Source organism: Prionailurus bengalensis, chromosome C1, assembly GCF_016509475.1.
Source record: "Prionailurus bengalensis isolate Pbe53 chromosome C1, Fcat_Pben_1.1_paternal_pri, whole genome shotgun sequence".
NCBI classification, from domain to species: domain Eukaryota; kingdom Metazoa; phylum Chordata; class Mammalia; order Carnivora; family Felidae; genus Prionailurus; species Prionailurus bengalensis.
Window position 1 is genome coordinate 98,109,653 of NC_057345.1, and position 16,743 is coordinate 98,126,395.

General features: G+C 38.0%; 1 protein-coding gene and 1 pseudogene across 4 annotated transcripts in view; one reads left to right on the forward strand and one right to left on the reverse strand.

Annotated features, from left to right (window-relative positions):
- TRIM33 (tripartite motif containing 33) overlaps positions 1-16,743 on the reverse strand; it is a 131,382-nt gene that overhangs the window by 16,271 nt on the left and 98,368 nt on the right. For all 4 annotated transcript variants that reach the window (XM_043575905.1, XM_043575907.1, XM_043575906.1 and 1 more), the window contains exons 7-12: positions 16,162-16,308; positions 15,602-15,719; positions 13,936-14,210; positions 13,094-13,258; positions 8,961-9,161; positions 2,153-2,285 (exon numbers count right to left, since the gene is read on the reverse strand). In XM_043575905.1, the coding sequence (XP_043431840.1) occupies positions 2,153-2,285; positions 8,961-9,161; positions 13,094-13,258; positions 13,936-14,210; positions 15,602-15,719; positions 16,162-16,308 (1,039 nt within the window). The remainder of the gene's footprint in view (positions 1-2,152; positions 2,286-8,960; positions 9,162-13,093; positions 13,259-13,935; positions 14,211-15,601; positions 15,720-16,161; positions 16,309-16,743) is intronic.
- LOC122482032 lies at positions 3,790-7,692 on the forward strand (annotated as a pseudogene).

Sequence of the window (16,743 nt, forward strand, 5' to 3'; positions counted from 1 at the left end):
AGCCTTAACCTCAAATCAGGGATGGCATGTGTAACCCTTGGAGTGTTTCAACCAATTTCTGTCAGCTGAGCCCCGACATGATTCTCAGAATTCCCCTCAGAGCAAGTCTATCCGATCAATGAAAACTACCACATCAAGAGAAAGCTATTTACCATCCAACTCCAAGTCATCTGGTAAATATCTTTCTTAGATTCCTAATAGTTACTCCTTCTTTAGAAGTCCTGGAATAATTATATTACACCTTAAAAATTCTAACACTCAGAAATTGTATTAATGATGCATCTTACGAAAAACTCACATTTAAACTTGAACTATCTTTACTCCAGAAATAATGAGGTGGTCTGTTTCTATTTCAGTAAGAAATAAGTAATGTTTAATTTAAACCAAGAAAATATACTCTGTAACCACTTCTGCACTGTCAATCCATTTAGATTTGCTTTAATTATTCATTCCTTCATGACAAACAGGGTTAATAAAACAACTGGGATTTTGGAAGAGATCTGTACCCTCATAGACTTGATTAGTCACAACGTGAACAGTTTCCAATAAATTTAAGTTTTTATTTTAAAATTGCAATTTGAAAATTCATTTGCCTTTCCTCAATCCTTGTTTTGTTTTTTAATTTCCATTTTTCATTATCTTACAAGTTTTAAATTGAGGATGAAACCAAAGAACTCTCCAACTGACCATCTGTATCATAAAATATAAGACATGGCAAGTAACTGCATCTACAAATCCATCAGAGGACGTGAATACAGTTCTGAACAGTGTATGTTACAGGTATATACTGCTTTAGTTGAAAACTACCAACAGAATTTGAAGAAAAATAAATACAGCAATCAGGGAAAAAAATATGATATGATACTATGATGGTTAGTTTTATGTCAACTTGGCTAGAATATAACTACCCAGTTGTTTGACCCAACACCAGTCTAGATGTTGCTGTAAAGGTGTTTTTAGATGTGATTAACATTTTAATCAGTAGATTCTGTCTCAGCAAATCAACCTCCACAATTTGGATGGGTCTCATACTATCACTGGAAGAACTAAGAGAAAAGACTAGGGTACCCAGAGGAAGAAGGAATTTTGCCTCCAAACTCTAGACTGTAACATCAACTTTCCCTTGGGTCTCCAGCCTGCCAACCTGTCCAATGGCTTGCCAGTCCTTACAGTCATGTGAGCCAATTCCTTAAAATCTCCCTCTACATACACATACATACACACACACACACACACACACACACACACACACCCCTCTCTTATTGGTTCTGTTTTCCTGGAAAATCCTAATACATACACAGCTGACCCTTAAAACAATGTGAGAGTTATAGGCATTGACACCGCCCCCCCACCCAGTGCAGTTAAAAATTGCATATAACTTTTGACTCCCTAAAAACTTAACTACTAACAGCCTACTATTGACCAGAAGCCTTACCAATAACATAAACAGTCCACATGTATTTTGCGTGTTACATATATTATATTCTGTTTTCTTACAATAAAGTAAGCTAGAGAAAAGATGTTATCAAGAAAATCATAAGGGGGAGCGCCTGGGTGGCTCAGTCGGTTAAGTGTCCGACTCAGGTCATGATCTCATGGTTCATGGGTTCGAGCCCCATGTTGGGCTCTGTGCTGACAGCTCAGAGCCTGGAGCCTGCTTCGGATTCTGTGTCTCCCTCTCTCTCTGTTCCTCCCCTGCTCTCACTCTCTCACTCTCTCAAAAATAAATAAAGATTAGGGGCGCCTGGGTGGCGCAGTCGGTTAAGCGTCCGACTTCAGCCAGGTCACGATCTCGCGGTCCGTGAGTTCGAGCCCCACGTCGGGCTCTGGGCTGATGGCTCGGAGCCTGGAGCCTGTTTCCGATTCTGTGTCTCCCTCTCTCTCTGCCCCTCCCCCGTTCATGCTCTGTCTCTCTCTGTCCCAAAAATAAATAAACGTTGGAAAAAAAAAATTTTTTTTTAATAAATAAATAAAGATTAAAGAAAAAAAAATCATAAGGAAGAGAAAATACATTTATAGTACTGCATTCACTGAAAAAACTCCACATATTAAGTGGACCCGTGCAGTTCAAACTTGTTTTCAAAGTTCAACTATAATGACAGATAGCTTTTTACAGTGTTAAAGAAATGAGGCAGGGCCTCTGATGGCTTACCTGATGATCCTGGAGACAGGGCAGAAGGTCCTGGGGAGGGATTCATGGTGCTTGTAGGCTGCGGGGGTAGGTGACTGCCTGAGATGTATCTACTTAGTAGATTATCTAAACTACTTGAACCAGCATCTTCCAACTAAAGAAAAAGAATGAAATGAGAAATTTGCTTTGATTAAAGCAGAGGAGAAACTATTAATTTCATTAGTATAATCCTTTATGTTCACAATTTACTAACAAATTATTGTATCAAACTTGGCGTAATTGTTGTTTCCTTGTTGCTTCTCCTGAGGACCCACAATGGTTTAAAGTTTGTGTGAACAAAGCTATAATTAGTATTATTCAACAAGTACCCGGCAGCTCAAGAGAGAACACAATAATCTACTAAGTCCTTATGTTCTACTATGAAAATAGCTCTGATCATCTGACTCTTCTGCTTTTTCTCAAAGTTGACAAAGAACTCTATCAGTATTCTTGTCCCGTCTTCCTCTCTTTATTTCAACATTCATAGTCCTGCTGGAATCACTCACCTGAATAGAAATTTAATCAAGTCAATACCTAATTTTAAAGTTTTAAAAATATTTTAGACTCAAAAGAAAACCCTTAGCCTGGGGCATAAAGCCCCTTATTACACCAAAAAAGGGGGCAGTCCACAGGAGAACTGAGCCCTTTTCTCACTCAGACAAGACAGCAGGTTAAAGCCAGATGACTGGACAACTTACACATCAATTTCCTCTCTTTAAAACCTCCCAACTATACTGAAGAACTGTGATGACAAAATAGAAATTATTTACGTAAGAAACAGTAAATACTATTTAACTATGAAAACTACCTTAAGAAAAACTGTATACTATGCCATAAGAGGTGGTCAAACTATTCTTAAATAACTGCCAATCTTCTTGCTTTTTTGGTCTACTTGTGCCCACACTTGCCCCTTTTAATCTCTCCCACTGGAGGCAAGATACGTTTTATGCAAATGTTCAGAAAACTGAACACATACATTTACTTCTTGCTCTCCTTTTTTCTCAAAATTGTACTGATTTTCACGGTGACAGGAAAGGATGTCAACGACACAGAAACTTTGAAGAAAATTATAGAAATAAAACAAAGTAGAACTGGATTGACAGAAAAACCAAATAAGCATTTCCCAACATATCACAGGCAAGGGAGGATTCCTAAAAAGTACACGCCTTTCTCGCTAAAGGCGAGAAACATAAAGGGTGATCGCAAGCAGAGGGCTCACTGGGGGCGCCACTAGTGGTATTAGGAGTTGTTAACTGCCCAGTGGTCACGGCTGCTGGCCAAGGATTCACTTGTAAGTCATACCTGCAGGAGAATATTTAGCTGCAACTAGTTAAGTGGAGTATTTTGGATGAGGGGGGAGCTCCTAATATGGGCCACAGAGGGAAAGTGAACAATGTCACACCTGAACATAATGGAGGGGGTGGGGGATGATTCAAAACAGATATGAAAGTCTCAGGTTACCTATAACCTTTACTCCCACTCCTTCTATACTCACCCACCTGTAATTTATACTTCTAGCAAGACAGGCCTAAGGCTAGAAGAGTGTACAGATTAGGAAGAGGCAAACTGGAAGTACATAAAATGACGTCTATGACGTCACTACAGCCCCCAACAGGGAAATGCTAGTTGAAGCATTCACCCCCGGGTTTCAGGCGAAATACATTAATAAAGTTGTAAGTATGGAAAAACATTAATTCATCTATTCATTAAATCAATGGTTTTTGAGTATCCTTGAATAACTGCATGGAACATGTGCTATATAAATAACTTCCATGAATTAAAAGGGAAAAGACAGGAGGCGCCTGGGTGGCTCAGTTGGTTAGGCGACTGACTTCGGCTCAGGTCATGATCTCACAGTTCGTGAGTTCGAGCCCCAAGTCGGGCTGTGTGCTGATAGCTCAGAGCCTGGAGCCTGCTTCGGATTCTGTGTCTCCCTCTCTCTCTGCCCCTCCCCCGCTCGAGCTCTGTCTCTCCCTCTCTCTCACAAAAAAAAACATTAAAAAGAAATTTTTTAACAAAAGAAATTAAAAAAAAAAAAAGGAAAAAGGCAATCCAAAGAAGAAATACAAATTATCAGTGAACCACAACTAAGCACACAAATAAAAGAAACATAAATGAAATCAACAGTGCCTTTTTACCTTTTTATCTTTACCTTTTTCCTTTTTTTATCTTTACCTTTTTACCTTTTTATCAGATTGGTAAAAATGGGAAGAAAAGATGGATTCATTTAGTCAGTGCTAGCAGCACAGTACAGAAATGGATAGTCAGTAACATTTAAGTTTACATATGAATATCAGAAATACAGTTTTCCCAAGACTTCATAATATCCAATATAGTTCCCAGATAGTTACTAAGTACACCAAATATGAAAAATTATAAAGAATTTAATAAATCATGAGATTATACCATTAATTATATGCTATTCTAAACAGAATCTAATATTCATTTATGTACTCAAAAAGTATTCAGGTTCATCATGTATTATCACCTGAAAGTCTAAATTACAAATATGCACTATCAATATGCTGGAGATGGACAGCAGAGCAAAATAAAATATAATTCAGGTTGAAAGAATTCTATTTAGATCAACTTCTACTCCATACTGAATGGCTATCATGACTACTATTAACATATATCCACAAATTACTCTGAATTCACTGCTGATTTACACTGCACAGTTAATACTACTGATTTACACTGCATAGTTATCTACTTCCCGTGTAGTCTCCCCTAGGTTTCTTCTTACTATACCATGGAAACTACAGAATAGGAGAGAAAGTAAGGGATAATAAGCTCCCTTCAAGAGATGACAGGTTTCCTTTTTCTTTCTACACTTGGTTCATACGGTTACCTACTTCTTATTTGTGTTTTTGTGGTAACCACCTCTAATTACTTTTAAAAGTAGGTGACAAGGACACCTGGGTAGCTCAGTTAAGCATCTGACTCTTGATTTGGGGTCAGGTCATGATCTCATGGTTTGTGAGATGGGCCCCGCATCAGGCTTTGTGGTAACAGTGCACAGCCTCCTTGGGATTCTCTCTCTCTTCTCTCTCTGACCCTATTCCCACGTGTGCACACATGCTCTCTCTTTCTCAAAAATAAACATTTTTTTTTAAAGTTAAAAAAAAAAAATGTGACAGTAACAAGTGTTGGCAAGAATGTGTAAAACCTGAAGTCTTCACGCACTGTTGGATGGGAACATAAAATGATGCATCCATTGTAGAAAATAGTTGGGCAGTTCCTCAATAACTTACACACAGAATACATGACACTGCAATTCCACTACTAGAAATTTACAATAGAGAACCAATCACCCATATTCACACAAAAACTTGTACAAATATTTCTATAGCTATATTATTTCTACTACCACAAAGTGGACAACCCAATGTCCATCAACTGAAGAACCCATGAACAAATGTGGACTATCCATACAATGGAATACTCAGCCATAAATAGGAATTAAGTACTGATAAATGCTACAACATGGATGGACCTGGAAAACATGCTAAATGAAAGCAGCCCAACACAAAAGGCCATATATTGTAGAATTGCACTCATACAAAATGTCTAGAATAGGCAAATCCATAGAAACAGAAAGCAAATTAGTGGTTTCCAGGGACTGGATAAGAGGGAAATGGAGAGTGATTGCCAACGGATAGTATCTTTTGGTGTGATAAAAATGTCCTGCAAGTAGGGGTGATGGTTCACAATCTTGTGCATATACTAAAAATTACTGTCCTGTACATTTTTAAAAACTGGATTTTCTTGTATGTGAATTGTATCTCAATTTTAAAAAGTAGGTGATAAGAGACGCCTGGGTGGCTCAGTCAGTTAAGCGTCCGACTTTGCCTCAGATCATGATCTTGCAGTTCATGGGTTCGAGCCCCACAACGGACTCTGTGCTGACAGCTCCGAGCCTGAAGCCTGCTTAGGACTCTGTGTGCCCTTTCTCTCTGCTCCTACCCTACCCCACTCATGCTCTGTTCTCTCGCTCTCAAAAATAAACAAACATAGGGGTGCCTGGGTGGGTCAGTCGGTTAAGTGTCCGACTTCGGCTCAGGTCATGATCCTGCAGTTCGTGAGTTCAAGCCCCGCATCAGGCCCTGTGCTGACAGTGGATCCCACTTCAGATTCTGTATCTCCCTTTCTCTCTGTTCCTCCCCCACTCACACTCTGTCTCACTCTCAAAAATAAAGAATAAAAAAATTAAAATAAGCACTAAAAAAATAAAAATTAAAAATAAATGAATAAATAAAAATAAAAAGTAGGTGATGAAAAGGAAAGTCTAATATGATGCCAAGCTTTTCAAAGCTGTGGAACATATACACTTCCTCCATCTGGTCTCTGTCAGAAAGCACCAAACCAAGATCAGAATAGCCCTAGCAAACTATGGTAAGTAAGACATTGGCAAACTTCCTCTTCCTCTTCAAAGTTTAAGACCTGGAACCAAGTCTTATTAATCTTTTTATTCTAAATCCCCAAGGACTTTAGCATACGCTAAGTGTTTAGCTTAATGATTCTTTTAACACTGCACATACCTCTCTCTGGTTGCCCAAAGCCTCTCAGTACTATACCTTTCCAGGCCTACAATCACAAACTATCTCCCTACTATCTCTCTATGGAGAGCAGGGAGAGAACCAGCCTTATAATTAGGAGCGTGAGCTTTGAATTAAAACTTTTCCATGTAGTAGTCACTAATCCCTCTTACTGTCATCCATAAAATAGGAGTGCCATTATGACAAGAGGACTTCACATATTAAACTGACAATACTGCTTGTGAAAGTGCTTTGTAAACTCTAAGTTTATGACTCAGAAATTTTACTTTTTTGCAGACACATTCCCAAATTTCCCATTCTGTATCGTCCAGTCCTCTCAGCACCAATACAACCAACATTCACTCAGCCAAAAAAGACCTCTCCTAATATTTGGGAAGCAGTAAGATTAAGAGAATTCACAATGTGTTAGTGATTGTGAAACAATTTGAAGTTAAAGAAACATCCTTTAAAACTCTTATAAAATCCATAAAACCCATAAAAATATTAAAATGCAATCAAGGGTCTTAGTATCTTAGTAATTACACTGTTCCTTGCTCCCATGGTAACACTTGACTCTGAGTAACTTGCACAATGCAGGAGAGGACGACTCAGTATATATAACCTTCAAAGGTTACACAGAATGTATAAATAAAATGTTTTTGTCAAGTCGTTGCCTTGGCTTAATGAGGACATGCAGTCTGCTGAGCCCACTCTTGGTGCCTCATTGCTCCCACCCACCCTCAGGAAGCCCACAAGCAGATCTATCAACTTGAACAAGTATTTCAACAAGCACTACGAGTACCAGCGTTTCATGTTATCCAGAGAACTTTCCTAACCAGTATCTAAAACCCATCTGATGTCTGAAGACCAGTGGAGGAGACCTGGTGTCCAACAGAGTCCAGGCTGGGTTCATCACATGATTCATGAGTCAGAATCACATATTCGTCTCTTAAATAACCTCTTCCAAAATATCAACAAAAATGAAGTATATCTGGGGATCATTAATTACACCTTTTTCAAATTTAATGTATACATATGTGAGGTAGTATTCAGTGAGTACTTGAAAATGTACAAATCATTCATCCATAATGGTGCATGAGCTGTATTCTTCACTACAACAGAGCTCAGTTAAGTGCAACTGTAAGTAAGTTATTATATAATGGTTCTTTTTTTTTTTTTTTTTTTTTTTTTTTTTTTTTTTTTTTTTAAAGTAATCTCTACAACCAATGTGGGGCTTAAACTAACAACTCCAAGATCAAAGAGTTGCATGCTTGGGGCACCTGGGTGGCTCAGTAGTCGGTTAAGCATCCCGAACCCTGGTTTTGGTTCAGGCCATGATCTCACGGCTCATGAGTATGAGCCCCAAGTCGGGCTCTGTGCTGACCGTGCGGAGCCTGCTTGGGATTCTCCCTGCACCTCCCCTGCTCGCTCACGCGCGCTCTCTCTCTCAATAAATAAACAAACAAACAAACGAACAAACAAATAAATATTATTTAAAGGAAAAAAAGAGTTGCATGCTCCACTGACTGAGCCAGCCAGGCGCAGGCGCCTCTCTAAGGTGTTTAAGATAAAATCTCTTCTAATCTGTTTTCCCTTTAATATAAGTGGCTGTTTGCCTTTGTTGCCTCTGTTAAATAAAGCTTGTACGTTGCACTAAAAAAGTTTTTTTAATAAAAGGCTTTTAATTCAAATGAATTAATGAAATTTCATAAGGCACTGAAAGATATGTTTCTTCAGGAAAATATTACAGGGGAAAGGGACAGATGCCTCAGAGGCCCTTCTACTCTTCACCATCACTGCCTCTCTCAGGATGCCTCCTGCTCCTCTCCACAAGTGCTTGATACCTAGGCCTTGCAAACACTTTCTTTCTCAGTCCACCCTGTTTGCACAAGGGGTACCTCATCCCTTTTGGACCAAACAGAAGAATGACAAAGATGTGACCACATTTGGGGTCCTGGTGTCCTCTCTGGATCCAAGCTCACAGCAGGAGTGCTTTGTCTAACATAAGGTTTGTCCATTGGCAGGTGGCAGAAAGATTAACAAAACTGATATCTTAGAACTTTAAAATATTGAGGCATGCTAGTTTCAGCACACATAATTTTTATTATCTTTTTTTACCACACATAACTTCAAAATCAAATATTTAATACTCTACTCTTTGGAAATTTCAAAAAATGTTGTTCCTAAATTTAAAAGAAAGAATGCTTCCTAATTAACAGCTTTTAAATCTGTCATTCAACTTAAATACAAACCTGTATGGGTGGAATATCTGGCAGCGATGGAAGGTTTTCAGGATTGGTAACTGAGGGGATTAGCTCTATTGCTGTAACAGACGGGCTGGTGGGACCTCGATTTGCATTTGCCATCGTAGCTGTAGTAGGGCTGGTTGGATTGATTGTAGTGTTGTGCACCGACACAACAGGAAAGGGTCCAGCATGCCCTGGGTTTGAGTGCTGTTAGGAAAAAAAGATGTTATCATTACTTGATCTGCCAGGATATCCTAATGTGAACTACACCTTCACAAGAAGTTTTAGTTTAGGAAGGATACACAAGTGCTTGATACCTGTGACTAAGAACAAAGAAGCAAGCCTTATCTTACAATAGCCAAGTCACAGAAGCAACCTAAGTGTCCATACATTGATGAATGAACAAAGAAGTTGTATGTATGTGTGTATCTAAAATGTGTATTGTGTGTCTAGAATGCAGTATTATTCAGCCATAAAAAATGAGACAATTCTGTCATTTGCCACAGCACGGATGGACCTTGAAGGTATTATACTAAGTGAAATAAGACAGAGAAAAACGAACACTGTATGATCTCATTTATATGTGGAATCTTAAAAACAAATTCATATAAAATGAGTTCAGACTTGTGGTTTCTAGAGGTGGAGGGTGGAAGAAGAGGGAATGCCAGGTGGTCAAAAGGCAAAAGGTACAAACTTCCATTTAAAAGATAACAAGTAACAGGGATGTAACATACAGTATGACCATAGTTTTAAATATACAGAACAGAAGTAAATCCTAATTCTGTATCTCCATCTCTCTGCCCCTCCCCTGCTCGACTGTGTGTGTGTCTCTCTCTCAAAAATAAACATTAAAAAAAAAAAGTAAATCCTAAGAGTTCTTATTACAAGGAGTAAAAGAATTTTCTTCCTTTCTTTTCTTTTGTATCTACATAACATCATGGATATCAGCAGAACCTACTGTAATCATTTCACAATCTATGTAAACCAACCATTATGCTGTAAGCCTAAAATTTATCGTGATGTACATCAATTATTAATAAAACTGGGGGAAAAAGCCTTCTCCAACTTATACAAAAAAAGTAACAATAACTCAAACTTAGCCTTTTTGTTTTCCTACTCATTTTTGTGTACTTTTTAGGAAAAGCAGATTTGCCATTATGTTCAACCTGCCAGCCTGGTGACATGTCATTATTACAAACAAAGATGTACATAAATAGATGATCTAGAAGCCCCCAAAGTTTTTAAACATCAGGCCAGGAAAGTCACTGTTCTATTTATATTCCTCTTTGACTCTTCCGTCTTTTTAAAAATAAAAACAATTGGATAGTTGTCTATTATATAACTGATACGGTAGAAAAAAATGAATGTACAAAAGGAAATATGACATCAATTCCTGATTGTAATAATCTGTGACTCTAGGCAAATCACATAATATCAGTAATTTAGAAATGTGAGTAACACCTCACCTGTCTTATTCTAAGCGACTGTTAGGATCATTTAAGATAAATATAGATGAAAATCCTTGGGAAACAAATTATACATACACAAATAAATAATTAGAAATTTTAAACACTGAAAATTCTAACATTCACTTATTTCTGTAGGGGCCTTAAAGTCTGATGATTCTGCAGCTTCTGCACTCTTCCAAAGGGTGTAGCTGCTCCCTGGTAATATTTGTGGGCTTTCAGGTACATGGCTATGTGAACACTTTTATGGAAACTAATGTCCAGATCTTCAACCTTCATATGTACTTTTTTCTAAAGAAAACCCAATTTCCCTAGGAATGTGCCAGTCTACAGGTTCTCTTCTCCTTCTATAATTGCCCTTCTCCCTCTCCCCTAAAACAGCACACCTCTGACCCATTTCAAATCCTATCTAACACACTACCCTGGGGCAGAAAATACTCTGAGACAAGCAAAGATACAAGTGTTCAGCTGATGACAAAGTGCCCACCTGAGTTAATAAATCTCTGAGTGGGTTCTGATATAAGATGATCAACAACAACAAAAGACATGAAGAAACTGTCAACTGATAAAAAGATGCATAAAGTAGTATTCATAGCTCATTCTAAGTTTTAGTTTATAATCTGCAAAAGTTCAAACAATTCAGGAAAATGAAAAAATTACTTTAATTCCCAGATACATGTTTTTGTAAATAGGTTCCCAAGCATCGTAAGAAAACAGAAACAAGAAAAAACAGTAATAAAAACTGATGTTGAATTCTAACTCTAACAAGTAACATACACAAATATATATAAGGCGCCTGGATGGCTCAGTCAGTTAAGCACCTAACTCTTGATTTTGGTTCAGCTCAGGTCATGATCTCGCAGCTCATGGGACTGAGCCCCACACTGGGCTCTGTGTGACAGCATGGAGTCTGCCTGGGATTCTCTCTCTCCCTCTCTCTCTGCCCCTCCCCTGCTGGCACTGTCTCTCTCTCTCTCAAAAATTAAATAAACATTAAAATAAATACACACACACACACACACACACACACACACACACACAAATGAACAGGAAAAAGGAAAAGGCTCCATCTGTCTCATAAAGAAATGTGTACCCAGAAGAATTTTATTTTTTATGTTTCCTAATATTCTTAAACCATATAAGTATATTTATGTATAATTGTACAGAAATTACTATAATGAAAATTTGGTCCAAAATAATATTTTTAAGCTTAATAATAGTTTTACTGTCACTGGAAATACAAGAATTTTTAAATTAAGATAGACATTTTTCCCACAGAAAACTGCAACTGACTGATCTAGATACCTATCAAACGTAAGTATATAAAGATAAAATTCTATAGACGAAGTAGAAGAGAAATTCAGGTCCAAGCATAAAAGAGACAATAAAGTTTGGACTTTCAAAAAAGAGCTTGCTATAGTATTTGGGATTCCACTGGATTAGTTTAAGAATGATGAAACGGTTTTATTTTATAATGTCAGTAATTACAATATGCCAGAAAATATGTCCTTGGCAATCATTGAAACTTAAATTTATAATAGAACCTTTATTGTTTTAATTTTTAATGTTTTATTTATTTTTGAGACAGAGTACAAGCAGGGAAGGGGCAGAGAGAGAGGGAGACACAGAATCCAAAGCAGGCTCCAGGCTGCGAGCTGTCAGCACAGAGCCTGAAGTGGGGCTCGAACTCACGAACCATGAGATCATGACCTGAGCTAAAGTCGGACACTTAATCAACTGAGCCACATAGGTGCCCCTATAATAGAACTTTTAAATGTCAGTCTTAAATGTGAGGGAGTGCCTATTTTTCAAAAGTCTTTCCAAAGGTACTTGCATATAAAAGTTGAAGAACCACTGCACTGGGACTATTTATCCAAGTTTAGTATGCAGACTGATCTGAGAGTTAGTAAAAGTTCACTATTTCTGAGTACTCTCCTCCTAGAAATTTGGACTCAATGGCTATGGTTCAGAATCTATTTTTGACAAGGACCTCATACTCATTCTGAGGGTTATTAAAGCATGCTTTGAAAAATATCAGTGTAACAGTTCCACAATGAACTTTATTATTTTATAACTAGAGATCATATGTAAAAGTAGCCTGATTTTATAGTCCTAACTCCTATTCAAATATAACCTACTATTCAGGCAAAAATCAGAAAACATGTTTTAAAATACACTTATTTTTCATAGCAGGCATTATCTATATCCTAAAAAGAAAAACAAACAGAGAGAAGCTATACCCAAATAAATAAATTACATATAGCACAGCTCTACTGTTTTCAAAGTCCTTTTTACAGATCAAGTTCACAACACCACATGAAAAGAACAGAGAAACAATTTCAGGAAACTAAGGTTCTAATCTTGACTTTACCGTTACCTCTTGTAATTGTGGATAAATAAAAAGCTCCTTTGTTTTTTACTTCTGTAAAATGAATTGGCTGGACGAGACCAGAGGTTCTTAGCCCATAGTATATAATGGGTTTAATGCCATTAAAGAAGCTGTTAAAATTGAATTCATGTGTATGTGTAATTTGGGGGAACAAGAAGATACACAGCATTAATCAAATTTTCAAAGGTATCAATGGCCAACCCCGAGCCCCCACCTGCTTAAGAAAAACTATGTCTTTTAATTTTAAAATTGTATGATTCTTACAAATGTAACTCTAGGCATACTTGTCTTTGGAGGTGTGGCTGCATCATGGAATACTGAGGGCCGCTGTGCCTGGGTATCCCTGGTATCCGGGCGGCGTTCTGGGCCAATCTCATCTGATGGGCTTGGAAAGCTCCACAGTTCATGTTGCTTCTTTGCATTGTTTGCACACTGATCAATCTTGGAGGCTACAAAAGGTAGAAATTGCATTTGCTTAATAATATTTTTTATAAATTTATCTTTCAGTGATAAAATGTTATGGTAAAAATCGACAGGACAGAATGGTATAAAGTATAAAGCGTAAGTCATTCTCCCCAACTCTAGCCCCAATCCCTTCTGGGGTGGGTGGGTGGGTGTGTGTGTGTGTGTGTAAAGCCTATCAACATTGGGGTGTGTGTGTGTGTGTGTGTGTGTGTGTGTGTGTAAAGCCTATCAACATTAACTTATCCAAACCTGGACTAGTGGTTTTGATTTGGATGGGGGAGGGGAGATCAAAAGAGATACACGGATGGGAATAGCTTGAATAAATGCCCAAGGAATGTATCTGATCTTAGGTAAAAAATATCTGGCTTTCTGGCCCCAAATCACACGTGGAAAACAAAAAATACCTGGAATGGAGGGATAAAAACTTTTGCTCTTCCATAGTACCATGAGTTAGTTTCATATCCCATGTTAAATAGTTCTTTAATGCCCTTTGTCACATCTCCCCCAGGCCCCTGCCAAACCCAGAGCAAATATTTAAACTCTGACCTTTGAGCTTTGTCTCTGCTAGTCACTTTGAAATGTGCAATTCATCCCAATAGGACGGAGTGCAGTCTTGAGGCTTTCATCATTTTTATCAATCGTGCCATGCTCTAATACTCACCTGTTGCTGTAACATCTGTGGGGCTGCTTGTCGAGGGTGCTGCTGTGTCGTGGTCGTTGCTGTGGATACGGGTGCAGGCGGCTGCTGCATCCTCATCTGTTGTAACTGCTGATGTTTCTGTGCATATACTTGCTGTTGCATGTGCTGGAGTCGAAGCTGCGCTAAGTTAATCTGTCCAGGGGTTTTACTAATGTGGTTTGTCCCTGGAGGAACTTGCCCAACTACAACATTAGGAGTATAACCAGGAGCTGGTTTACTCTCAATTACTAGATTACCTGAAGGATTTAAAAAATGAGAATAATTTGCATATAAACGATTAAATCATCCACTTTTGATTGCCACTATTTTTTCCTCTTTCCTTTCACAACTATCAGCACTCAAAGCTTCTGACAGGACAGCAGAGGTGGGAGATAGGTTTAAAGATGATGAAGATCAGAAACATAGTCCAAAGCCAAATAATTGACTTTTGATTATTCAGAATAATGTATTGTGTATTATTCTATATTTACACAAATGTACAGAAAATTAAAGATCTGAAACAGATGTTATTGGAGGAGGCACATCTAGTCAGTCAAAATCAATTCTCCTGGACAAGATTCAAGGATATCTAAGACTGCTAATGCTGATTCCATTTTCCTTTGAATTGCCATACTATTCAGGGCAGAGTACTACACTGCTACAAAACTGTCTTCCATGGAAACATGGAATGTTTTAGCCACTTACGTCCCTAGAAATGACAATTTTCCTTGGCTCTCACACAGCCCTTTATTTTCTAGGAATAGAAGGCAAATTTTAGGAAGGTTGGATGTAAGGCAGAGTTGGCAAACCTTTCCTTTAATGGGTCAGATAGTTCAGGCTTTGCAGACCACATAAGATCTGCCATATATTCTTCTACTTTCATTTATTTTTACAAGCCTTTAAAATGTAAAAAACAAACTTAGCTACCATGCCACACAAAATACAGTTTGCCAATGCCTTCTCTAAGGCTATAGCCAAATTTTAATATACACAAAGATCACTTTTTTACAGAAATCCATTCACCTCTGCTTTTACCACTTCCAGTGGTGAGAACTTAACTACTTTCAAAGTGAGTTTCCTCAATCTGTAGACAGTTCTAACTGTTGGGAAGTTTTGGGTCTTTGTTTTAAATTGAGCTGTTTGTCTGTCTCTCTGTAACTTTCACCTATGGTCTGTAGGTCCACACCGTGGACAAGAGTGAAGCCCATTTCTCTTCTGTGTGGAAAAGCGCTACTCTTATCTTTCAAATATTCCTCAATGTGACTTTCACACACATCAGCATCCTGGAGGGCCTCCTCTAGTGGACAATTCGGTACAATTAATATACAAACTATTAGGGCATCTAATAAATTCTTCCAGAGAATGAAGCCCCATATGCTAAGTTTTTGACATAAAACAGTCATTACCAATTTTCAAATATGTGGGGGAAAAGTCAACAATAATACACATTTTTAAAATCTACACACAGGAGACGCTCAACATTCTTCAAAATGTCACGAACAGAGCACAAGTGAGTTTCCAATGAGGAACATATTTTCCAAGAAGTTTATGTTACAGTAAAGCTTTAAGGATCTAAAATCTGTTTTAGATTCTTTCTCCTTCTAATTTAGTGTTCCCAGTCACACTGAAAAAACTAATTAATTCTCACCTAAATTGACTACATTCTTTGCCCAGAAGGTGGGATCACAATGGAAACGGATTGCTCCATTAGCAGCAGGCACAGGATCACACCGTGCTTTCAAAATATGGCGCAACTGAAAAGTAATCTTGAAGGGAAAAAATTCACATTAGTCTTAAAAATTAAGTATTACCTGAGAAAACAAACATGGTAAAGACATAAAAAGCTCATGTAGCCCCACGATCTGAGATGAGACAGTTGTGTTTAAAAGACTACCTATATTAGCAATCAAGTGCACATTTCTGGCAGAAATGATTTATCATGTATCTTCAGGACAGTAAATACTGTATGAATCCATTTACATGAAATTCTAGAAAATAACAGAAATGAGATTAATGGTTGCTTAGGGTCAGGAGTAGAGGGGAACAAAGAAACTTTTGTGGGTGATGGAAATTTTCTGTATCTTAATGCAGTGGCGGTTACACTGGCAAAAATACAAAATCTAGACTTGAAACAGCTACAGTTCACTGAATGTAAGTCTTAATAAAATCAGTGTAAAGACCTGTGGATAAATACACTATGTGTCTCACCAGTCGCTTGCTGTACAGTAGAGCTGTGCTGCTGCCACTCGCAATTGCCCAGTTTGTGAAGTTCATCACATGCTTCACCTGCCGGGAAAGGCCTGTGATGTCATTCTGCTGCTGTAATAACTTCATCTGTCTTTCTTTTGTAACATTCTGAAACAGAACAAGAGTTCAATGAAGAATTCTGTATGAAAAATCCAACTCATCGTTTCTGTTGCAAACGAACACAATACCTACGTTACTTTTTAAAATCAGGGTAAGTTAACAGGCATCTCATTATGTAATGAGCCTCTGATCAAAACAAAAGTTGGAAACTAAACTTAGGCAAACAAAGGCGGAACTAAAACTTAGTTCTCAAAGCTAACAAAGGGGCATTCCACATATAAAAATTGTTAGTTGATGTCTCCCTTTTCCTTCAGAAGATAAAACGTCTTTGTTAAAAATAGTATCTAGGGGCTCCTGGGTGGCTCAGTCAGCTAAGCGTCTGACTCTTGGTTTTGCCTCAGGTCATGATCTCAAAGTTTGTGACTTTGAGCCCCCCATCCGGCTCCACGCTGACAGCCCAGGGCCTGCCTGGGATTCTCTCCC